Raw genomic sequence first — 24,274 nt, 5'->3', positions numbered from 1 at the left:
GTCAGACCGGACACGTCACAGGCCATCAGGCCAAATCAAGCCAATATAGAAGTTTATTTAAATCAGGCAATCATACAATAAAATCTATTCGTTAAAACAGGGTTGCTTAATTACACGTTTCCCTTTAATTTTATACACCTTCTGTACCATCAAGCAAAACTGCAATGCTGTCATACTTTTTCTCCGTCTGAACGTGGCTGGCCGCCTGAGTAGCCGCCATTTCCGTAGCGTGCGAGCGAGACGACTAGCTGGCGCATCGCCGCGATGCCAGGGCAGCGAGCGTGCTAGCGAGCGAGACGACTAGCTGCTGACGCCGAGCACGGCAGCAAAACATACGCATTTTTAACCCTAAAAAATACAGCACCGAGACTTTAGTACAGTCAAAGTGACGCCGCGACAACCCAGAACGAAGCGAGAAGAGAATTGAAAACCGATAGAGATTGTTGTTTCTGGTGCACAATAGTTGTGTGGCTGTCCGAAAAAATAGCCAGCGCGAGTAACGCCATCGAAGGAGCCCAGCCCAGTGCCCCGCAAAAGCGTCGTTCGTCGTAATCACCGAAAAACAGAAAAGAGCGGCTTGCAGTTGCGCGTGTTGCGCCCAAAAGATTCCCTTCCGCAGACAACAGCGAAGACTCCGGCAGCCCCACCACGGCCACGGCGTGCTCCCCGCACAATGAACAACCAATTGACCCCGGCCACCTACCGCAAGTTCAACAATCTGCTCAATAGCGGAGCAGTCACCGTTACCGGTCCCAGTCAGCCGCGCATCCTCAAGACGACGCGTCTCGTAGTGCCCGGCGGGGGCGGAGGCGGCGTCGCCAGTGCCTCCGCCGGCGGATCCCTGGCCCAGCAGCAGCAAGCGGGCAGTGATGCGGACGCGGGCATAGGCGTCGGCGGCCTGGTCACGCGATGCTACATATGCGACGAGCGCTGCGAGCCGCAGACGTCGCTTACCGAGATGACCACCACCCACACCGCCACCAAGTTCCCCAACAAACTGGCCCAGCTAGTGGGCGAGGGCTTCTTCGTGATTGTCTGCGGCGAGGATTACGTGTGCTCGCGCTGCACCAACCTGGTCAACTACTATGACCGCCTGGAGAATGACGTGGAGCGCGTAAAGACGAACCTGATCAGTCTGCTGAACAAGAAGTATGCCATTAACGAAGATGTGGGCGGCCTAGAGGCAAGTCCGCCGCTGAAAATGCAGAAGATGGCCACGGGCGCCGCCAATCGGTCGCTTGAAGAGAGCCCGGATGCATTACGGACACGCAAGGTCGTGCCTGGCACTCCAGGTAAGTGCACGCCTTAGGCCGTTACCAATGTTATTCCAAGCTAATTCTCATTGTTTCGCAGTGGGCGCAGCCAAGATCGCTCCCGGAACGCCCCAGAGCAGCGCACAGGGCACACAGACAGTGCAGAGGAAGGCCACCAAAATTTACAAGTGCACATCGTGCGACTACAAAACCTCGGACATGCGGTTGTTCAACACGCATTACGAGACCTGCAAACAGCAGACGTTCCAGTGCAAGACCTGCCGCAAGATCTTCCCGCACTTTGGGGCCATGAAGCAGCACATGGTGCGCGATCACAACACCGCCATGGACAACACATGCGCCATGTGCCACATCAACTTCGTGAACGAGGCCAGCTTGCGAAAACACATGGAGACCAACCATGCCACCAATGTTCTGGTGACCAGCACCACCACCATACCGGCGGCCGCTGCTCCGGTGGCTGCCGCAGCAGCTGCAGCTGCTGCCGCTGCTTCAGAGAACCTGAACGTGTCTGCCGCCTCGCTGTATTCGTGCAACCATTGCCAGTTCAAGTCTACGGACAAGGGCGTTCTGGACGAGCATATGCGCAAGCATGTCGCCGGCAAGCCAAAGCCATTCAAGTGCCGTCTGTGCTCGCAGCGATTCGAGACGCGCGAGGCAGCCACTGTGCACGCCAAGCAGCATCAGACAAACTTTTTCAAGTGCGGAACTTGCTCGATGACCTTCCCCAAGCGTGAGCTGCTCGTCAAGCACTTCGAGGTCCATCAGAATCCGTCCGGGGCGGCGGTCTCTCCCAAGCCGGCTGTTAGCCAGAACTTGAACACCCAGAAGCTGCTCCAGGAGACCATTGACGAGGCACTGAGCGATACCGTGCCGGCTTCCGCAGCCGGAGGCGCTGTTGTGGCTGCCGGCGAGGCGGAGAACAACATCCGGTTCTTCTCGTGCAGCATCTGTTCGCTGACCTTCATCCAGGAGACATACTACAACCATCATATGGAGACCCATAGGCGTGACAAGAAGGGTGCTTCGGCAGGAGGATCTGGAGGTTTGAATTCGGCTGCCGCGGCTCTACTGAGTGACGAACCCGGCGAGGCAACCGGCAAGGCCGCCGAGGAGGGCGGCGAGCAGAGCGCCGAGGCAGACATTGAGAGCCTGTTCGAGAAACTGCATTCGGACAAGAATGAGAGCGGCGAGGCGAGCAAAGCGGGTAGCAAGGGCGGCGAAATGGTCATTACCTCGCAAGAGGGCAGCGGTGGCATTACCTTCAACATAACCATACCGCAACCGGACGGCGACCAGTCGCAGAAGGATTCACCCAGTGCCACAGCTCCAGTCTCGGTTAGCATTGACATGCCGAATCTGGATCAAGCCGAAGACGAGTCCCAATCGCAGGGCAGCACCGATGTCAAACGCGGCGAGAGCGAAGACAACGCCTCCGCCGACAGCAAGTCCAATGCAGCTCCCGTTTCCATGCCCAGTCTCGACGATGACAACGAGGCGGCCGCTGCCGAAGCTGAGGCCACAGAGGAAACCAAGCCGGCCGGTAAGGCCGGTCAGGAGAAGTCCAAGGCCAAGCCTGAAGAGAAATCGGGCAAGGAGAAGGAGGCCGCCACCGCCGCCGCTGCTGCCGAAGAATCGGAGCCAGCTGGCGTGGAAGCCGAATCAAAACGTGAAGCTACGGATACGCCCACAACCGAGTCGGAGGCCGCTGCCGCGACCACGGAAGGTGCTGAATCCGTCGAGGGCGAGGTGACTGCCGGCAACGGTGGCGAGGGAGAAGCTGGCGAAGCTGCCGGTGGCGAGCAGCAAGTGGCAATGGAGCTGGATGAGGCCATGCAGGCACAAGTAGATGGCGGACAGATCAAGTTCATTGTCAATGAGAACGGTCATTTGCTCCAGCTGGACAATCACATCCTGACCGACGCTGAGGGCAACCAGATCATTGTGCAGGATCCCGAGCAGATCCAGCAGCTGCTGCAGAGCGTGGGAGTCCTGCAGTCCGGTGAGGGACTAGAAGGCGAAACCCTACAGATGATGACCGACGGCAGTGGCCAGATGGTGCTCGTGCATGGCGACAACAACGAGCAGCAGCTAATCGATGCCTCGCTGCTCAACTCCGAGGGGCAGCTGATCATTCAGCAGGGCCAGGATGGCGAGGAGGGCGCCCATGTTATCAGCGAGGATGGCACCCGCATACCGGTGTCCGTGTCATACACGGAAGATGGCCAACCCATCGTTCAGGTCCAGCAGCAAGTCCTGGAGGCGGCGCAACAGGCGGCGGCAGCGGCAGCCAGCGGATCCGGCAGCGCCGACGAAAAGGACTCGGCATCCGCAACGGCCGGCGAAGAAGTCCAGGTATCGGAGGCATCCAGCGCCACGGCATCAACCACCGTAGTTGCCACCAGCACAGCTAGTAGCAGTGGCGCAGCCTCCGGGGGCACCTATTTCGCTCTGGAGGAGTTTGCGGAGGCGAAGGCAGACTAGGACTGGCCCTAGGAGAGGGGCCGTGACCATTATACCATCCTGGCAAGCGATGAGGACTGGTGAGTGTGCGCTGAATCATCCCCTTAAAGAAATTTGTGTAATCGGTGTAATTTGTTGCAGGTTTTAGATGTGGGCTGCAGAGATGAAGGCAACATAGTTTTATGTGAGATACTTGGAATACGATGATGAAGATGTTTAAAAATACAAACACCACAATACACAAATACACAATTACACCTAATAAAATCGATTGAAAAACAATAATGCCTCTTGTGAACCCCTGATCTTGTCGTGTTAGGTGAAGGCCTCTCGTAACCCCCAGACAGTACACAGCACACACACCCAGAAATATATAACTAGATATATAAATACGTCGAGCAACTTGAAATATATGATTGTAAAAATAAGCAAATGCGAAACCGAGCTAACATCAATTTCATGTCTCTGTTTACTTTGTGTGTTGTGATCTTTGGAATTCGGCATGCATGTAAATCAATTCAGATAAGATAACTAAACACGGCGACGGTGAATATAGATGGCTCATAAGTCAGACAGTAACCCCAGAGTTTACATAATGTCACCATCAATTCGATCATTCGTTTGTTTGCCGCCTCTAGCGTGGGGGCATCGACCTCTAAAAGTAGATTAGTGAGTTGTCCAGTCCGAGAGGGTTTCTAAAAATGCATATTTTTCATTATAGTCAAACTTTCGACTCGTTCTTAATTACCCGACACCTGTTGGCCGACTATTGATGTGCATTTTAATTCAGTAGGTAGTTGATTAATAAGATTTAATACTTTCTTAGAAGCTAAACTCCCAGCGGTGGCATTAAAGCAGTTTAGCCTGTCGTTAAAGCCTTATGAATGCTCGTTCCGATCCATAAATCAGCGACACCGTTGATATTTCGAGACCGAGGCTCACTGCAACCTGAACCGGCTTGGCACGTGGATGAGATTCCACATAATTATCAGATAGAACGCACCACTAATGTTTCTTTGATAGTTTCGGGGATCTGGGAATCTCGCACGGATACGGAGACAAATTGCCAGTCTTCGCCTGCCTGTTGTTGCCCATTCATCAAACGCTCGAGAGCATGCTTAATGGCGCTGTTGAGAGCGCCAGATCAGATAGTCGAACCCCGATGTGAATAATTCATATTTATGCTAAGCATGCGGGAATGGGGGATATTCTGGCAACCTACTGGCGGATCACATGCAGCGGTAGCAGTTCGTTTACACGGTGTGAACTCGAACTAATCTCTTGGTGATATATGCATAGGCTTCCCAAGGCCGGAACCAAATTGGGGGATTAATTTGAGGCGCGCATCAATCAGCAACTTGTTTCGGTGACATTAAACGGTGTCAACTCAATTTGGTTTATTAGTCTGGTTACATAAAGTCGCTCTTGGCGGAGACTCCGACGCGGTCAATATTATGCAACGGCCTTAATTAGGCGACCACATGCAAATGAAACGGCGACAGGCGGCAATCTTCTCTGGGATTATTGCTCGAAAAGCGAAAGCCGTTCTTAAAGACAAGGTCGCGTCGATCTGAGGCGGAGATTGCTTTGGAATAGCATGACATTTTCTTAAACAAAAAGAAGCCAGGCCAAAAGTGAACTGCTGATGAAAGGTGACATTTGGCGGATCATTAGCATAGAAAACATGGTTTCGACTACTTATGCAGTGCATAAATCTTAGATTATTTTGCAGGGAATTTTTAAAATATTTTTTAAGCAACGTTCTCGGTTTCTACACTGTGGAAAAAGCACTAAAGAATTTGTAGTGGTTTATAGTGCCAGAATAGAAGATTCTCTATAATATTAAAAGCATTTCGAAATTTAAAAAAATATATAAATTTTGCATTACTTACAGTCCTTGAGTTCTCAAAACCTTCTTTTAGAGCATTCACCTATCTCTGGGCTATCTTCTGAGTTTAATTTTACCTTAAAAACATTTACTAAAGACTTCCAGCGTGTTGCTTCACCAGGTTCCGTATATTTTTGTACGACTTTTAATTGTTATTTATTATTTGAACTTCCTTCCTATAGATAAACATTCCGGACGTCCAGAACGCTGCTCAATTAAACCTAGTACTTTATTTATATTTCTAGAATATTTATTGGCTTGCTATATATTTTGGCATGATTTTGTTGCTGTTGTTTCGCTGGTTCCATTTGCATGGGGAAACGATAAACATAAATACGAAATTTAAATATACCCCAACTGTAATCGACGGCTTTTTACGCTTCGAAGTATAATTGTTGCGCTCATGCACGATTCCTTCTCCTACCAGCGTCGCGACTTGCGCTCGTCCACCGGCGGATGCGTGGCGATGTACTCCAACTGGCGGATAACATGCAGCGGAATGGCCGGGATATGGTCTCCGGTGGGCTGGTAGCCATTGGCATCGGCCACGTACGAGAAGGTCACCGGAATGCCCTCGAGGGACACGTACTGAACCACACCCACGGCTCCATTCTCGTTGCCAGCCCCCTTCGTGGTAATCCCATTCGTGGTTTGAAACTCGAAGCTGTAGTGACCGGCCAGACTGGGCGGGTTATTGCGGTAGTAGATGGTTCTGGCCGTGGTTGTGGCGGTGCCGGCCAGGCAGTAATGCAGGTGGGAAAGGGCCAGGAACACAACAAGCTGCTCGGGCGGTTCGGGGATGGATTAATGGAGGCAACTCACACAACAAGACATCGCACAAACCTTGCCGAACGACATCATCTTCTCCTAATTAAAATTATTCCAACTGTTTGTTTTTACGGTCCGTCGGAGAATCTTGAACCTGAAACCGAAAGCGAACCTGAATCGAAATCCGTATCCGAGCTGAGTCCGTTATAATCAGCAGCAACTGCGACGCGATCTGCTGCGCTTGAAAGTTCATTTGAAACTGGCCAAAAAAACATTTGGGTTGGTCCAAAAGGAGGAAGCTTTTGATTTGAAGAGGGGAAGCTCGTGCCGAATGCCGAGCTCTCTGGGAACAATTCTCGGAATGCCAGACGAGGAAGCGAAGCTGCTCCACAGCATAGCTGCCGGGATCACTGCAGCCGCAGCATCTACATATCACCATCGCCCAGCTTCAAAAAGACAAGTTTGAAGAGCCCGGGAATTGATTTATATTGATTTTGTGCTAATGCAGGCCATTATCGCCTGACAATGAAGTTGTTTTGGAATCGGATTTTGGATTTTTCGGGGTCCATTTGTAGGTGTGCCTGCATAGCAGGCCCAAATGAAATCGAAAGCTATGCACAGTGGTTCGCGTTCATGAATCACAGGCGACCAGCTTTCGGAGATTCCGCGGCGACTGACAAATCGTTGCATTTAGCCATTAATTTATTATAATCAAATTCTATTTTCGGCTGCTGTAAAAGGTCACGGTTGAACTCGAGCCTTAACTAAAAAGCCAATACCAAATATATTAATTTGATTTAATGAGGCGTGCTAAATATGCATATAATAAGTCAATTTTGATTATCCCACTGGAAATGCGAAATGTTCAATGATTTGGGTTTTGAACTGAGACAAAAAACTTCTGTTCTTCCCATGGGGAAAGGGTCTTCCATTTTTAAGACCTCTTTGCACCAGTGTGCGGAATATGGAGCTATGCAGACCTAGACCTTGCACGAGTTGATTTGCATAGCCCCGGGGCTTTACAAGTCGCCGCCGGCACGTCAAGGTGCCGATCTGCAGAATCAATCAGTCCATCAATCAGAATCCATGATAGCCGCCTGCTGCCTAATGACACTTGCTTTGTGTTTGTTTGCCTCTCTAACTATTTGTTAATTAAGAAACAACGCCTCTGTGTTGCCGGAGATTTACATAGCAAAGGGGGCACTCGCCGGAGATGAAAGCATGAGGCGAAAATAATCTTCGGCTAATTTTCAGACATAAATCTTCAAGTCAAACGAGTCAACGACGAGACCTTTTCGCGGACAACATTAATTAAGTAACACAAATCGACGCCAAATAGTTTAGCCTTAGAATCGCTTGCGAAACACGCAAACACGAAAAACTAGAAAACCGGAGACCAAACTGAAAGCCAACAACTGCCTTATCCAGTTCTCCTTCTGCCATCTTCTCCGTCCGAGATGCGTGTGTGAACTATTAGAGATAGTTGCTGCTGCTGGCCGAAGAGTCATCCTCCTCGGCTCCCCCTGGGGCGCTTCTGACACTTTGCTGTTGAGAACATTAATTAAGGCATATGGTTATTTGGGCATAAACAACTGCTGCTTATGCTGAATGTTCCTACGGCATTACCATAAACATAATGTATGCCTTTGCAGCCCCCACTCAAGTGGAGCAGAAACAAAAGACTGAGGCAACGAACTCGATGCGACCGAGAGTCAGAATCAGTCTGTCTTGGAACCTGTAAAGCTGTAGAACAGCGACACACGGAACTGTTTCCGTTCAGCCTGATTAACAAATCAAAGATCGTTAAATATACTTCTGTTAATCCAAATTCCTAGCCAGAGAGCCAGCTAGCCAGCTTCTTATATTTTTGATGGCCTATTTTCTGTGATTTTATCGCATTCACTGTGATTTTAATAGCCATAATTTGCATTCGCTTCACAACATGAAAAGGCTTTAAAAAGTTATATTAATAATTTTTTATGTTGCTGCCTCTCAGAACACGCTGGGCGGGAGACGAATGCTTCCGTGTTGGGACCCCAGGTGGTACATTGTACGTTCTATCATCGCTGCTTTTGTGTAAAAAAGTGTATTTACACACTTTTACTTAGCGGCTACACACTAAACATTAATCTATTTCCATTTCAATGAGCTAAACAAGTTCTGTGATTAATTTGTGACTAAATAAACAACAAACTGGAAGAAATGCAATAAGCAACGGCGACAAAAACTTGTATTTTTAATTCCATCCAATCTATCCGAGTTTATTGCCTTCCGCTGCACAGATCGGAACCTCCTGCCATCATAAATTCAAAACGAAATTAGCAGCGGATCTTGAAGAACTCGAGCTACTTAGCACTTTATGGTCTCTTTTTCATTAGCTTCTGACGTATGGTGTCATAAAAAATATGAATAGGCAAACAGGGGGCGCCGGATAAACGGAAATGAATCTCTTAACCGACGTGACCTGCCGTCGATATCTAGAATCCACTGGGCAGGGTCTGCTAGATAGATATGGTGGCTATATAGCTATGGCATATACATAGCATCGCCGCAGAGCAGAGCCCATTTCGGTGGCTAAATACAAAAGATGAAGCCAGCGCGATATTGGCATTTGGTTATGCTTATTAGATTTTCGACGCTTACGCTTTTTGCCCCGCGATGTTTTCCTCGTATAAATCTGAAAACAGCAGCTGGCCGGATTGGCAGTCCGGTGGCTAACTTTGAACCTCGCAGACGTCGCTCCGCAGCGGATCGACCCTTTTACAATTCGTTATCGGAATCGAATCAAGGAATATATTCGTAGATAATCGTAAATCAAATTCGTTTCCCAACGCCCTCCGCCGAGAGTGTGTGGTGTCATCTTTGTGTGTGCGAAATTATAAACGAGGAAATTCAAATCCGAGAGAAATATGCGATATTTTGTAAGCATTTGTGGCCATGAGCCCATCTGTGTTCCCGATCTGATATCTCTGTGATCTCGGTGGCTGATAAGACCTCTCTTTGGGTTTCAGCTCGTGGGATGGCTGGTGGTCTTGGCCCTGATCATGGTGGTGGAGTTGGACGCCCGCCTGGTGAGGATACGCCGCATCCGGAGACTGGTGGGCGGGGACGAGCGAGATGCCCAGATCACGGACTTCCGGGTGTCGCCACAGGACGACGAGGGTGTGTTTAAGTACGCTTTCAAGACAAGCAACGGCATCGATGTCCAGGCGGCGGGAAATGCCCTGGAGACAATTGGCATCTACAGCTACACCTCGCCCGAGGGCGTACCCATCGAGACGCGCTACATAGCCGACGAGCTGGGCTTCCATGTGGTAGGCCGCCATCTGCCGCAGCCCCCGCCCACGCCGGACTACATCCTGCGATCCTTGGAGTACATTCGCACCCACACGGAGGACGGCAAGCTGAAGCCGCACGTGTTCTGAAGTTCCTGGCGGCGCGAGAGCAACTTCAATCCGCATATCCTCATCGAATTGGATGCAAGTGTCCAAGAAGAAGGCTGACCATACCCATAGCACGTACTAATCGCCAACTAACTAAGACATTACCCCCAATCTAAGCTAAGCCAAGATCGTTGCTAGTTGTTGTAAGATCCAAAACTGCGCAAATGTTTTCCCCCATTGTTCTTGGAGCGCTCGGGACCTTGGGGCGGTTCTGCCTGGGCCATAAATCAACCCATCCGTCGATTCTTCCGCGGCGTGAATTTATGGTATCTGCGACCATAGAGAGCAAACAAAGGCACGCCCAAACACAGACTCCGCGCGATTGACCCCAACGAATTCTAGCTTGTTATCCCATTAACTGCAAACAGCTTTATTTGTCTGCGTCTCTGCCTGTCGTCTGATTAATATTTACGTCTATTCTCAGATATGGAAATTTGAAAACGATTGAAAACTGGATGGAAATGATCCGCGATTCGATGACTTAATAATAAATACGGAAATTTCTATCTCCAAAACAAGAGCGCCGGGGAGCATTTGCAAAGTTTCGAAAAAAAAAGTTCGGCTGGCTCGACTTTAAATGCGACTCACACATATTTTTTAAGCGAACCACCAATTAAACCATGCAAATTTGCGAAAACATTTGTTCAACCGAGGTGTGTTTTACTTCTCCGGTAGCCTAAAAGTATACATAGTTTGTTAAACATGTGTTTATTTTTTTCAGCAAGCTAACAAAACCCAAAGTGACCCACTTCATTAATTAACGTATTAATCGATTGAGACTCACTGTTAGTCGGAGGATGCCGGTTTAGTCGCTAACAACTTGGCTGAAAATAGACACGAATTCCCGACTAATAAATGACCGGTATTCGGATTGTTTTCTTTTTCTTCCTTAATGGTCTAATTTAAATGTGAATAGGTGATAGAAACTTGAGTTTACTGAACTATGGATTTAAAACAGACAAGAGATTTATATTATTTTGAATTTTAGAAGTACATTTTAATTGGGAAAGTAATTTTCGGCTTGAAATTATATTTAAAATGCTTTAATTAAACCAAACTTAAAGTAAAAAAAAACTTGGATTTAGACCCTTCGTTCCTTGAAGAACATTTGCCTGCCTGCCTACACCCTTAGGTTCGTTACCCAATGATAAAACTATTACCTAAGAATTTATATTTACAGAGAATATTCTTCTTGGGGTCGGGCATTTCTCCTCTTGCCAGCTAAATACATACATTTCCTTATACGGCAAAGTATATAACTATATATATATTATATTCTGGAATTAAATTGTTTTTATAAGAAAATCGCAGGGAGAAGTGAAAAAAACATATTTTGGTTACATTTCAATAAATTACAAAGCTTATTATCGATAATGTCACTTCGATAGTCAAACAAAAGTCCATCTCGAAGGATTTTACGACCGAAAGTTTATTTCTGGGGATTTCCGAATAAAAAATCAGAAGAAAATATGTCGCTTAAATTTAACGAAGCACTGAAAATTCTTTCAGAAGGTCTACCTAAACCCTCGAAGCCTGAGAATAAACTATACACTCAAGATGCAGTCGAAATATCCGTGAAGATAAATCAGGAACTAATTAATATGAATTCCATTTTCAAGGGAACAGTGAGTGGCTGGTTAAATGTGGTTGGTTATTTTAAACCAAAAATTTTCATCGCCTATCAAATTCTTTAAAAGTGACTTGCCCCTAAACAACCTATTTGTAACAAAACATTTACATACTCAAATATACATATTTTACAGGCACCTACCTTCAAAAGGATATTTACAAAATATGGATACCCCTTCTTTGCATCAACATGCCATTCAAGATAAAGCCTCGCTTAGTTGGGGGCCACCCATTCAGAGTCTATAGGCTCATGACGTCTGCATACCATCCAGCAGTCGAGAATGGATATGTCAATGGCCTCAAGCTAACCAAACTGTTTTACTGGGATATAAGCCAAACTATCCTAAGAATGGGCAAGATCAATTGTAAAAGTGGCAGGACATACAACTCCCTACACACAGAATTGTTCGAGCGTGACGGAAGTCAATATTTTGATATTGTTATCAAGGAATATGAAGAGCAGGAAGCGCCCTCAATATTGTATCAATTCACATTAAGTTTTACTTTCTCGAAGGAATCTCCTGCTTACCATTTCCATCATGATTTCTTTCACCAAACTCAAAAATCGCTTTTTAAGTCAATGTCAACAAATGTTTCGGAAATGGTAAACAAGATTAATGTATTGTTGCTACAGCTCCATTTGGATTCATCCTTAACAGTCGAAAAAATGCATAACATAGTAACATACGCGATCTCCCAATCACCAGAAGGAAAATTTGAAGAGATCTTGCTCGAGGTGAGATAGCTTTGATATTCGTAAATATTCCTTTTCTTAATAATGTCCATACTTATATTTTCCAGGCCATGACTAAATTTATTCCGTTCTTAAAAAATTCCGGGCCCTTGAAGTGTGCTTGCGGAAAATTGTGGCAATTTAAGCAAGCGGATTCAGTTAAAATGTCGGAGCTCAAGGCAGTTTTCGGCATGGAGTAATTAAATACTAACAACACAATTATAACTACTCTGAATTACAATTTTCTTCGGGACTCCGGACAATTTCTGCACTGCCAGTTGCGAAAATACGAACCTGTAAATTATATGTAAGGAAACGCAGCCTAAACTGGACAGAATTGAAGGGCAACTAACCCCATCCAAGCTTAAATCAAGGCTTGACTAGATATAGAATAGACTTCTCATCCTAAATAAAATACGAGTTCCATTTAGAGAGAGTTTGATTTATTTAAGATAAGACTGAATTTCTATGGCACGCTTCTAGAGTTTCGCTGATTCCTGGGCCCGCTTCATCGCCCTTCTCCACGGTCTTCGCCAGCCCATAGATTCTTCAGATAAGATGCCGAAGACTATATACCCTTGTAAACTTATCTTCCTTTATCTTGCTCTTTATTAACGATAACTCCTAGTGCGACCTGCGATGCAGATTTCTAAATAACACGTGTTACAGCGGCCAAACTCCATATAAAAAAAAACGGTGTACTGTACTCTGACAACGAAAATGATACCTGCGAAAATTAAATGGCGTTGCCAGATCAAGAGACTAAACAGCTGATATCGTGCTGTATAAAGAATTCATTGGATTTATTCATACACCCAAAAGATGGAGGGGAAACTGAAGGAAAAGTATAATTGTAGAACCATATTTAAAATGTTTAATGATATAAAACTTAAAGTTCAATAACGAAAAAATAGTAATGTAAACATGGAATTAGACCCTGCCATCCTTGGGGAACATTTGCATCCACATGGAGAAAGCCGTTTTAAAGCCTTTCCTCGAAATAGCATTTTTAGTACCTAGCTACTATCGTTACCCAATCGATATAAAACTATTATTTAAGAATATATTTTTACAGAGAATATACTATTTTTGGGCCGGGAATCAATTTGCCTGCTACATACAGTTACAACAATTTAATTTCCACAAAAAAAAAAAAAACAGTTGGTAAAAACAGCTAAACAGCCAGTTTTTTTTTTTTTTGCTATTTTGGGTATTTTCTTAAACGGCTAAGTATATTACTATATACATTAAATTCAGGAATTTACTTGATTTTATTAGAAATTGAATCGCATGGAGAAGTGTAAACAGCATATTTTGGTTACATTTCCACAAATTACAAGTCTTAATATCGATAACTTTACTTTGATAGTCAAACAAAAGTCCATCTCGAAGGATTAGACGATCCTGGGAATCGATTCCTGGGAATTTCCGAAAAAAAATCAGAAGAAAATATGTCGCTTAAATTTAACGAAGCACTGAAAATTCTCTTAGAAGGTCTACCTAAACCCTCGAATCCTGAGAGTAAACTATACACTCAAGATGCAATCGAAATATCCGTGAAGATAAATCAGGAACTAATTAATATGAATTCCATTTTCAAGGGAACAGTGAGTGGCTGGTTAGACACATGTAAGTCGCAATTCTTTGAAATCAGCAGATATTTAAAACCAAAAATTTTATCGCTTATAAAATTCTAAATAACATAACAAATTTTACATGTTATAATATATTTTACAGGCACCTATCTTCTAAAGGATATTTACAAAATATGGATACCTCATATTTGCATCAACATGCCATTCAAGATAGAGCCTCGCTTAGTTGGGGGCCATCCATTAAGAGTCTATAGGCTCAAGACGTCTGCTTACCATCCAGTAGTCGAGAACGGATATGTCAATTTCCTCAAGCTAACCAAACTGTTTTACTGGGATATAAGCCAAGCCATCCAAAAACTGGGCAAGATCAATTGCAAAAGTGGCAGGACGTACAACTCCCTACACACAGAGTTCATCGAGCCTGATCGTTTTCAAATAGTTATCAAGGAATATGAAGAGCAGCAAGCGCCCTCAATATTGTATAATTTTTCAATAAGTTTCACTTTCTCGCAGGAATCTCCTTCTTACCTTTTCTTCCATGATCACTTTCAACAAACTGAAAAATCGATTATTATAGAATTGCCAACGAAAATTTCAGAAATGGTAAACAAGATTAATGTATTGTTGCTACAACTCGATTTGGATTCATCCTTAACAGTCGATGACATGCATTGCATAGTAGGACACGTGATATTGAAATTACAAGAAGACAAATTAGAAGAGATCTTGCTCGAGGTGAGATATGGTAGCTTTGATATTCGTAAATATTCCTTTTCCTTATAATGTTCATACTTATATTTTCCAGGTCATGACTAAATTTATTCCGTTATTAAAAAATTTCGGACCCTTGGTGTTTGCTTGCGCAAAATTGTGGAAATTCAAGCAAGCGGGTTCAGTTAAAATGTCGGAGCTCAAGGCAGTTTTCGGCATGGAGTAATTAAATACTAACAACACAATTATAACTACTCATAACCACAATTTTCTTCGGGAACAATTTCTGCACTGCCAGTTGCGAAAATACAAACCTTTAAATTTTAAGAAAACGCAGCCTTAGTTGGACATCCATCCAAGCTTAAATCAATAAAATACGAGAGTTCCATTAAAAGAGAGTTTGATTTATTCAAGATAAGACTGAATTTCTATGACACTAGAGTTTCGCTGATTCCTGGAACCGCTTCATCGCCCTTCTCCCCCGTCTTCGCCAGCCCATAGATACCTCAGATAAGAAGCCGAAGATTATATACCCTGGTAAACTTCTCTACCTTTATCTTGCTCTTTATTAACGATAAACTCCTAGTGCGACCTGCGATGTAGATCTCTAAATAACAATGACTGGTTAGGGACTTGTGGTGGTGGTGGTGCTGCTGCTGCTACTCCCGCTTACTGCTGATCCTTTTGTGCGGGCGATGGAGGATGGGTGCGAATGTACTCCAGGGCGCGCAGGATGTAGGCTGGCACTGGAGGCGGTGTGGGAAGGTGATCACCCACCGGGTGGAAGCCCTCCTCGTCGGCGGTGTAGCTCAGCGAGATGTGCTCGCCCTCGGGCGACACATAGGCAAGGGCACCGCGCGCACCATTGGGATTGCCTGCCTCCTGGTATTGGATGCCATTGCTGGTCTCATAGGCGAACTGGTAATTGCCCTCCGCGTCGCTGGCCTCGTTCTGGAAGCTTCGGATCTGGGCGTCCTTGTTGATATTGTCGGCGCAGGCGCATCCGATCAGAGCCAGGCAGAACAGCTTTAATATTCGATAGGGAGACCGTGGTCAGAGGATATCCGGGGCCATCTCGGCTGCAATACTCACATATTTGTACATCTCGGCAGTTGGGTTGGAGAGTTTTGATTGAGAAGATGGTGCTGTGATGGCGCTGCTTGCAGTGCAACTGTTTAATTCGATCAGCTCAAGTGCGTCTTTTATATGGATGAGACCGAGAGAGACCCTTGTGTCTTCAGTTACAGGCGGCACTCGAACGGGTTTTCGGAACCGAGGACCCCGCACTTCGGGCGGCAATAATTGCCAAAAACTTGTATTATCATACCGCCAATAATGGGAACAATAACAACAATGCTTAGCCGAACTATAGCCAAAAGACATGAGTCATTTGCCAACAATTTATATTGTATGCTTTAATTCGGTTTCAGTTTCGGTTTCGATTTTGGATTCCACTAAAAGTAAATGCTAAATTGCGTACAAATAAAAATTGGTCTTTAATGCCTTCTCGCCTTTGGCTTCGGCTCATTCACAAACCGCTGGAAATTCCCCCGTGAGATTTCTTGTTACAACTTTCAATTGGAGATGCGCCCTGGGCTTCCATGGAGTGTTGAGTGTGGAGTGGAGCTGGCAGGTGCACATTGCCCCTGGAAGGTTGTTGAAATCATATCGCAAGGTCAATTCACCTGGCAGCATGTCACCCGGAGCGCCGCCGAAGATCGTCCGAGAAACCAGTGCAATGTGTGATCTTCTGATACCCTACATTTATGACTTTAATTAATTGTTTACTTTGAAGTCCGGCGAATTGATTAATTGCCACGGACCAAGCGATAAGATTGAACAAATTTATTTATTTAGCTATTTTGTTGCGAAATTAGCGTAGCAAACATCTTCCGAAATCGGTGTTAATAGCCGAGAATCATTTTGGTCAACAAGGAAGTGTTTGTTTAGCCCCAAAAGCCTGACTTGCCCCGGCTAGCAATTAAATGTGGTTCACACCTTGGCCAGTAGGCATTATTTATGTTACAGTTCTTTGGCTGTTAAACAGAAATTATTTCTAGGAATCGTATGTCAGAATGCCGAGGAAGGTAGGATGGTTTTTCTTCCCTGGTTTTTCCTTCTAGGATGCCTCTTTGTCTCCCATTCTGTAGAGCCTCGCGTGTTCTGCTAATCAGGATTTTCAAGCGAACGAAGCACAGCCCGAGCCCTTATACTTTGTCATCATCCTGGACAATGGCAATGGTATACGGGTCATCTTTCGATTGGATTTCTATCCGGAAACCTTGAGTCCAACTTAAGTTGAGTCTACTGTCCATGCAGGCCGAGCTGCAGCCGTAAATGGAAACACGTTGTAGCTGATTTCAACGGGTATTTGCAGTTTTAAAAAGAAATAAAACCATATGCAAATATTAATTAAAAAGTGGTTCGCACACCGTTATAGAATGTCTGAATAATTGGACGTTATATTTCGGGAATGCATCTACCTACTATAATCATAAGCAGACGCCGCCGAAATTATCTGTGAAGTTCGACTCTGTTTTTTGTGTTTTGCTAATTTAACAATTCAAATTTTTTTGTGAATGTTGCTGCCATCTGTCGGAGACGTCACAGAATATGGTTAGGGATCGGATGCCGGAGACAGAGATAGGCTCTTGGCGGGCTGAACTAGTTTGCCAGATCAGGTGGGGCGGCGATTAATGGGCATTTTATTAGCCGGAGTGCTAAGTGCGTTTAGGCCCAGCGACCTGTAATTTATTACTGGCCATTGGCCAACAAATTTGTATGCTAATGTGGTGAGCTTGCTGAGATCTTTGAGAGGGAATCAAGAATTCCTTGATGCGCAAACAGGTTCTCCGCCTGCGCGTTCATCCCCAGCAAACGACCAAATGAAATCGAAATTGAAAACGGATGATAAATTGGACTGATTTAAATTTATTCGGCACGAGTGGCTGGCCCCTTCCAAATCCAGGCCCGTCTCCGAAGTAACCCCTTGAATGTCACATGTGCCATTACCATCATCGAGAAACCCAAACACCCAAAAAGCTATTCGAAACTATTAGCCAATAAGTGCAAAAGTCGGCTCGGTGATTACCGCCACCGAGGCAGATGTGGATCCATCAGCGGCAGCCACTCGGAATGGGTTCAGGTGCCCCATTATACCCTTTATGTGGTTATTTTAACTTTTACTTGGAGTTGGCAAAATGCTCTACATGTTAAATACAATTATATGGATTTTAAAATGTTTCGAAAAGTTCTTAAAAGGTTTTCTTCTATAACCAATATATATTGCACCATTTTAAAAAACTTCAAGACTTATATTGAGATATTTTAATTTTAAACCCAGTTGATCTTAAAAAAGAATGATCCATTTTAATATAGTATTCAAAACTTAATAACATCTGTTCCACCCTGTATAAGATATTTCTTTTTATAACAAAATATCTTAAAATATGAAATAAAATGTCCTAAATAGGTATACACATATATTCGATCATTATAATGTATTATCTGGCAAGGGAATTCCCCAAAACTAGACCTTGCTTTCGATTTGTACTGTTCTTTATAATCCATCATCATATAATATCATCTGGCAAGTTCCGGGCTCCAAAATTGCACCTTTGCTTATTATCTAGCAAGGGTATTTCCAAGTTCCAGTCCCTCCATCTAGACCTCCTTTCTAGCTTTGTTTTTTACTGCATTTGCGCTGAATTTTATTTAATTCGATCGGTATGCTGCTCTTGCCGAAAAAAAAATAAATAAAAATCACACAAACATATTAAGTTTGATATTTAGTTTGGAGTTCAGAGCCAGATTAGAGACGTCAGCGGCGGCGGTGGCTATGGAGACGCCAACGCCAACGCTGGCGCAGGCGCTGGCAGCGCCGCCGGAGATCGGATGCTGGCTATAAAAGCCACCGCCTCCGAAGATCACCCAACCAGTGTGGATTATACAACCCCAGAAACCAGCAAGATGTTCAAGCTTGTGAGTATGATGCACCTTTGGTGGTCGGAAGGATCCAGGTCATGATCGAGTGCCCATTTCAGTCGCTCTGCCTGCTCGCCGCCTTGATGCTGGCCACCGTCTATGCGGATAACATCAACAGAGATGCCGTGATCACCCGCGAGGATTCCGACCCAGCTGATCCCGAGGGCAACTACAAATACGCCTTTGAAACGAGCAATGGCATCCAGGCCCAGGAGGCTGGAAATGCGAATGGAGCTACTGGCAGCTCGAGCTACGTGTCTCCCGAAGGCATCCCCATCTCGCTGACCTACGTCGCCGACGAGAATGGATTCCAGCCGCAAGGCGATCATCTGCCCACTCCTCCCCCAATCCCGGAGGCCATCCTCCGCGCCCTGGAGTACATTGCAGCCCACCCCCAGCAGCAGCAGTAAGCCCGGATTGGATACCCCATTTAAGGCCTAGTCAGTGCTCTAGTGGCTAAAAATGAGTTATATCTAGTTTTAACAAGTCTGTACATAAACCCACTACAAAAAGTCAAAAAATATTTCGAAAAATTCCATCAAATATATCCACAGCCATGCTGATCATATGAACCGAGCTAATGTTGTCTTCATTATGGAAATCGGTGTACTAGATAAGCCAAAAACTTGAAAGCTCAGCCGCCTCATTCGAATTCATAATTTGCAGTCCCCAATTGCATATAAATTGTGTTATAATTTAATATATTATTATTTATTTAAACGTGTCCCACATACGAGCTGTGAACTAGAGTTTTTTAACAATATGATTCCAAGTCAAAGGTAAATTTTCCCATGGTTGACGTGCCAAAAAACATGCCTCTAGTTTCGGTTCATTCACTAAAACGATATCTCATTCAGGAACTAAAAACACATATTTAAAGGTGTGTTTTTTCTAAATTAAATCAATACTTCTCGCATATTAAATCGGTAACCAATTTAAAACAAATTAAGAGGCTGTCCAAGATCGTTTATCAGGCAGAAGAGAAGAAGATGAAGCGAACCATGTATGCACACACAAATGTAGAGGCCACAGGGCCATCAACTTACTTGGCTTCTCTTTCGACGTTGCCTCAGATCAGTTATTTTTAAAAATATATATAGTTTAAGGCACCATTTCCATGTAAATCCGACAACAGAGGCTGACCTCCACGGCTTGTCGGCTGTTGCCAAGAAAGCGTCTAGAAAATGATGCAACAGCAGCCGCGCCGGCTGGGATTTGGGAAAACTGGTTTGCGGGTTATTAACACTTTCGCTGCATGGGATTCTACTTGGCCAAGATGTAGGTCAACTGCTTCTGCCGGCGGCTGCAAAACAAATGACTTTTGCCGAAAACTTACAACTCTTTTACAGTCGAGCTTAATTCCATTGAACTTTAAGACATCTTATGGGGTCCATAGGTGATAAGGTAAGCTACTTTATTACCAACTGATCAGCACTCTGGGTGCTGAAATTTTATAAAATTAACTGTAAGCTGCAAAATATATTATAGATTCTGCGTTTCATTTATATTTACAAATATTTAGAGGTTCAAAGGAAGAGCTATCCATATTAAAGCATTGCAAAATGTGTACCTGCATCAAAGTGCAGCTTTCTTTTTAAATTCTGATATTTTTCAAGGTGCAAACAATTTCCAAAACTTTACATCAGGAAACCGAGAGGGTTAAGCTCTTTACGCATAACCTGTTTCCCCGTATCCTTCAAGACCTCCCCATGAATCGAGCCACCATTCGGCATATGTACAGTTTGTATTTATAGCAGAGACGAGTCCTCTGCGACGATCACATAATCAACAATTAAGTATAAAAACCTGTGCAATAATAAATAAGCCCCATTTTACCCGCATGGTCGTATTTTTGGAGCCTCTAGAGCTTGCTCTCCTTCGCCTCCTTGGCCTTCTGGCGTAAGGCAGCCGCTGCTGCCGGCCCGAAGCGCTGAATGAAGTTGTTGACCGGTCCGATAATGGCCTCCGGGTCGTTCATGTGCACATGGTGCGAGCCATTAACCTCCAGATACTCAAAGTTGGGCTTCTTCACCAGCACGTCCAGCACCTCGTCGTAGTACTTCTTGTCCTCGAAATACGAGGACTGGGCGGCCTTGATGAACAAGTAGGGGCATGTGATCCGATTGGCCATCTCCACGCACAGCTCCTGGGAGCCAATGGCATAGTTGTAGAACTTGAGGCGCCGGTCGCGGCAGAAGAAGTACTTGTCCGGATACTTCTCCGACTTGCCGATGTTGCGGGCCATCAAATGCTTGCAGTGCTCCTTGTTCACTGAGTGGAAGGTGCCGATGTACACCCGTTCGATCAGCTCATCGTAGGTGTAGCTCGGCGGCTCGTTTTTGCTCCGGTTCCGCTCGTCCTCGCGGAGGAACTCATCCAACCGCGTCTCCATGGTCCGTATGACAGAGGGATATGGGCGCTGATGCGGCTTCAGGGCGTCTATCCCAATGATCATGTCCACCTTGTCCGGAAAAACGGCGGCGAACACAAAGCAAATGATGGACGACATGGAATGGCCCACCAAGGACACCTTCTCCCACTTGTACTGCTTCATGATGAGTCGGATAACGTACAGATTGTCCACCGAGTTATAGTAGCAGCCGTCGGGCAAACGAGAGGATAACCCATGGCCGGGTAGATCGATCGATAGGAAGGCCACCTCCGGCGAGAGCAGCGGCATCAGACGATCGAAGGTGCCGGCGTTGTCTTGCCAACCGTGCAGGCCCAGAATGGGCTGGACATTCTGTGGTCCGTACCATTTGCCCGATATATGTCCCCATGGAACAGTGATGCTGATCTCGGCGAACTGAAGTCGAGATAAAAGTGCTGGTAAGTCAAGCTGGCGGTTAAGGGGGGCTGTGGGTAATTCGGGACAACCTAAGATACCAATATGAGGTTTCTAATATTATATTTCACTCAAGCGTATGTAAATTTGATTAATTTTACGACTTCTCCTTTTACGAAAGGTGAATTTAAGTGGCTTAATTTTATTATTTTTTGCATAACGAATTTGAGCAAATTGTTTGAAAGTGAAAACCGGAACGCGCTTTTATGACTTTAGGTTGCCAAGAAGCTTCGCAGATACTTTGTTGTGCCTAGACATTAAAAACAGATTGCTATTCCGAAATTCTATGCGATTCTAGTAGAAACTATCTGCATTCCTTTCTATTTGTTTTGTTTTAGGATTTTAAGTGGTTCCATATGGATAGGTTGACCTGTAAGTGCTTTGAAAACTTGTTCAGAAACAAGGGAATTAGCCCCTGCAAAGGGGTAAAAAATGTGCAACGAAGCGGTTCAAAGTTCACTTACTGGCCTGGTTGGCGGCTCTCCGGACAAGTCGCCCGCATGACGATAACGCTGGCCGAGATCGCTGCCAGTGTTCCCACTTGAGTTGTCGTCCGAGTCCATGCTGCCGCCCGCTGAAATGAATGTCCAAAAACAGAATGAGCTTCCATTCCAAAGTTTACACCATTTCGGGGCTTATCAGTGGCACTGAGAGCTGTGAGCGCCGAGATTAGCCGTGCGATTAGTTAACAAAATGCAAACGGCGAGAAAATCGGAAAGTAAACAAAGAAAAGAAATAGCTAAAAACTTAAAATCGGCTAAATCGAATCCAAAGCCGGCGTCACATTGAAAGTTTAAAGGTCAAGGTGGCCTGGCCTGGCCTCCTTGGCGGCTATGGCGAATCGTAACTCACGTTTCCTGGTCTCCATGGTTTCGATCGGCAACTGTGGCGATGAAATGGTTGTGTCCCGACTGGGAGGTTGCTGTGATTTCCCCACAAAGCTTAATTTAATTATTCACCTGACAGGTACAAACAGCGAGCACCTATAAAATTATAAACACTTATCAACAGCTGTTTATGGAACCTGCGGATGGGCGTTTTATACAGGGTGCCTATGGCAAAGCTCCAATGTAATCGTATTAAAATATAATATAGAATATATTAAGTATTAAGTAGTTTTGGGAATACAGAAATTAATCATTTAAGAATCAACAATATATTTTAACTCTCATCTAAAATAAAAATATAAAAGCAAATAAATCATATTAATCGATTTGTTCATCGACTTATTGCCATCTCTACTCTACAGTGCGACTTCGAAGTTCGAACGGGTGATTAATTCTATCAAAAAGTAAACCAAAGAAACTGACCAAGGCCAAGGTGATCAAAGTTCATCTGGCAAAGCACAGCGCTGCTCTCATCCCAATCCATGCTTGGTGAAATCACGGTCAGAACATCACCGACTGTCCTCGGCGACAGAACAACGTGCCATTGCATTACTCAACAACACAAATAGTCGCTGCCGCAAAATGAAGGTGCACCGAAGTCTACGTCTGCTGATAAAGCTTCCAAGTATTCAGAGTGTCCGGCACTCGAGCAGTGGATCGAGCAAGCCTCTCAAGATCCTTACCAAGCACGTAGGTAGTCACGTTATTTCTCGTATGTTCCATTCTTGTAATCATGATGACATTTACTTTTAGTATGAGGAAATCTCTATACCAGTGCCCTGGGGAAAGATCGCTGGCAAGTGGTACGGACCCAAGCATGTGCGGCCCATTGTGGGCATGCACGGATGGCAGGATAACGCCGGAACCTTCGACACCCTGGCTCCCCTGCTGCCCTCGCATCTCTCCTTCCTGAGCATCGATGCTCCGGGTCACGGCCTGTCGTCCTGGCTGCCGGCCGGCACTTCCTATCACTCCATCGACCTGGTGCTGATCGTGCGTCGGCTGATGGACGACTACAACTGGGACAAGATATCCATACTGGGCCACTCGATGAGTTCCATCAACGGATTCGTGTTCAGCGCCCTGTTTCCGGACAAAGTGGATCTATTCGTGGGCATTGATGTGCTGAAGCCGCCGATCAGGAGTGCGCGCCAAACTGTGGATGGGCTGGCCGATCGAGTGGAGGCCACCTTGAAGCTGGAACGGAGGCTAAAGAGCGGTTCAGAGCCGCCGGCTTACGAGTGGGACGAGTTGGTGAACCGACTTCACGAGGGCTCCAACAAATCCGTGTCGCTGGAGTCCTGCAAGTACCTGCTGCAGCGAAACTGCAGGCCTTCGACCCACGAGCCGCACAAGTATTACTTCTCCCGCGACAACCGACTCAAGTCCTCGCTCTTCTACACGCTGCACCACGAGGTGCCGATGGAGATGGCGCGGCGGATCAAGTGCCCACATCTGTTCATCAAGGCCCTCCAGGCGCCGTACTACGAACGCAAGGAGTACTTCGATGCCACGTTGGCCGAACTGCGGAACAATCCCCTCTTCGAGTACCACGAGGTGGAGGGAACTCATCACGTCCATCTCAACGAGCCGGAGAAGGTGGCGCCCATCATCAACTCGTTTATCAACAAGTACCGACCCTTATGAGACCGGGCTGGCGTGGATCTGGACATCTAAAGAGTGTACAAACTAGTTGATTGGTAGCCCTTATCCCTAATTCTTATCTTTAGTTCGCCCTTGACGCAGATATTCCCTCGATATTGTCCCAGCAGTAGGAAGAAGACATAGACTTTGGTTGCTTCTATTTAATTTATTATTTACAATCGATATACCGGCAATAACATTAATGTTATAGACTTAATTACAGAACGTCAAAAGGTACCTTTTGAGTTGTTTTCGTGTGGAATTAGCGCCGCAACTAATAACTAGCCAATACGGATTCCGATTTTGCAAAATAAACAAGAATTTGTAAATTTCCCAAAGCTCCCAAGTAATTTCCATGGGATTGGGCGGTACGTAAAATACAATTAAAATGGGACTAAGTGGTGAATAGA

The 24,274-nt window shown here is 45.4% G+C and overlaps 7 protein-coding genes and 1 long non-coding RNA gene across 9 annotated transcripts; 5 read left to right on the top strand and 3 right to left on the bottom strand.

Moving 5' to 3' along the window:
* The first annotated feature begins 86 nt into the window (after positions 1–86).
* Positions 87–4,192, top strand: pzg (putzig). The gene is made up of 3 exons (XM_017182559.3): positions 87–1,292; positions 1,354–3,817; positions 3,879–4,192. The coding sequence occupies exons 1-2, from the start codon at positions 674–676 to the stop codon at positions 3,756–3,758; spliced, it is 3,024 nt and encodes a 1,007-aa protein (XP_017038048.1). The 5' UTR covers positions 87–673; the 3' UTR covers positions 3,759–3,817; positions 3,879–4,192.
* Positions 4,193–5,917: 1,725 nt separating this feature from the next.
* On the bottom strand, positions 5,918–6,622 carry Cpr78Ca (Cuticular protein 78Ca). The gene is made up of 2 exons (XM_017182550.2): positions 6,469–6,622; positions 5,918–6,405 (listed from the first exon to the last, which is right to left on the bottom strand). The coding sequence occupies exons 1-2, from the start codon at positions 6,484–6,486 to the stop codon at positions 6,046–6,048; spliced, it is 378 nt and encodes a 125-aa protein (XP_017038039.1). The 5' UTR covers positions 6,487–6,622; the 3' UTR covers positions 5,918–6,045.
* A 2,491-nt stretch (positions 6,623–9,113) lies between these two features.
* Cpr78Cb (Cuticular protein 78Cb) lies at positions 9,114–10,475 on the top strand. Its single transcript, XM_017182546.2, has 2 exons — positions 9,114–9,314; positions 9,405–10,475. The coding sequence occupies exons 1-2, from the start codon at positions 9,303–9,305 to the stop codon at positions 9,816–9,818; spliced, it is 426 nt and encodes a 141-aa protein (XP_017038035.1). The 5' UTR covers positions 9,114–9,302; the 3' UTR covers positions 9,819–10,475.
* A 3,127-nt stretch (positions 10,476–13,602) lies between these two features.
* Positions 13,603–14,796, top strand: LOC108085796 (uncharacterized). The gene is made up of 3 exons (XR_011444935.1): positions 13,603–13,827; positions 13,936–14,528; positions 14,599–14,796. It is a non-coding gene; the product is annotated as an uncharacterized lncRNA (long non-coding RNA).
* Positions 14,797–15,150: 354 nt separating this feature from the next.
* Positions 15,151–15,655, bottom strand: Edg78E (Ecdysone-dependent gene 78E). Its single transcript, XM_017182547.3, has 2 exons — positions 15,597–15,655; positions 15,151–15,530 (listed from the first exon to the last, which is right to left on the bottom strand). Exons 1-2 carry the CDS (start codon positions 15,606–15,608, stop codon positions 15,174–15,176), a joined length of 369 nt encoding a protein of 122 aa, XP_017038036.1. The 5' UTR covers positions 15,609–15,655; the 3' UTR covers positions 15,151–15,173.
* Positions 15,656–18,335: 2,680 nt separating this feature from the next.
* Cpr78Cc (Cuticular protein 78Cc) lies at positions 18,336–19,052 on the top strand. Its single transcript, XM_017182543.2, has 2 exons — positions 18,336–18,485; positions 18,548–19,052. The coding sequence occupies exons 1-2, from the start codon at positions 18,399–18,401 to the stop codon at positions 18,896–18,898; spliced, it is 438 nt and encodes a 145-aa protein (XP_017038032.2). The 5' UTR covers positions 18,336–18,398; the 3' UTR covers positions 18,899–19,052.
* Positions 19,053–20,213: 1,161 nt separating this feature from the next.
* Positions 20,214–22,402, bottom strand: LOC108085812 (probable serine hydrolase). Of its 2 annotated transcripts, none has more exons than XM_041775217.2 (3): positions 22,293–22,402; positions 21,798–21,907; positions 20,214–21,294 (listed from the first exon to the last, which is right to left on the bottom strand). In XM_041775217.2, the coding sequence occupies exons 2-3, from the start codon at positions 21,894–21,896 to the stop codon at positions 20,350–20,352; spliced, it is 1,044 nt and encodes a 347-aa protein (XP_041631151.1). In that variant the 5' UTR covers positions 21,897–21,907; positions 22,293–22,402; the 3' UTR covers positions 20,214–20,349. The 2 variants fall into 2 exon arrangements, with proteins under 2 accessions (XP_041631151.1, XP_017038051.1); XM_017182562.3 differs by having other exon boundaries at positions 22,186–22,341.
* Positions 22,403–22,582: 180 nt separating this feature from the next.
* On the top strand, positions 22,583–24,202 carry LOC108085813 (probable serine hydrolase). The gene is made up of 2 exons (XM_017182563.3): positions 22,583–22,910; positions 22,974–24,202. The coding sequence occupies exons 1-2, from the start codon at positions 22,803–22,805 to the stop codon at positions 23,865–23,867; spliced, it is 1,002 nt and encodes a 333-aa protein (XP_017038052.1). The 5' UTR covers positions 22,583–22,802; the 3' UTR covers positions 23,868–24,202.
* The last annotated feature ends 72 nt before the right edge of the window (positions 24,203–24,274 follow it).

The sequence above is a fragment of the Drosophila kikkawai genome, chromosome 3L, assembly GCF_030179895.1.
Source record: "Drosophila kikkawai strain 14028-0561.14 chromosome 3L, DkikHiC1v2, whole genome shotgun sequence".
NCBI lineage: Eukaryota > Metazoa > Arthropoda > Insecta > Diptera > Drosophilidae > Drosophila > Drosophila kikkawai.
The sequence above is the reverse complement of the archived record's forward strand: the minus strand, read 5'-3'. Positions and strand labels throughout refer to the sequence as shown.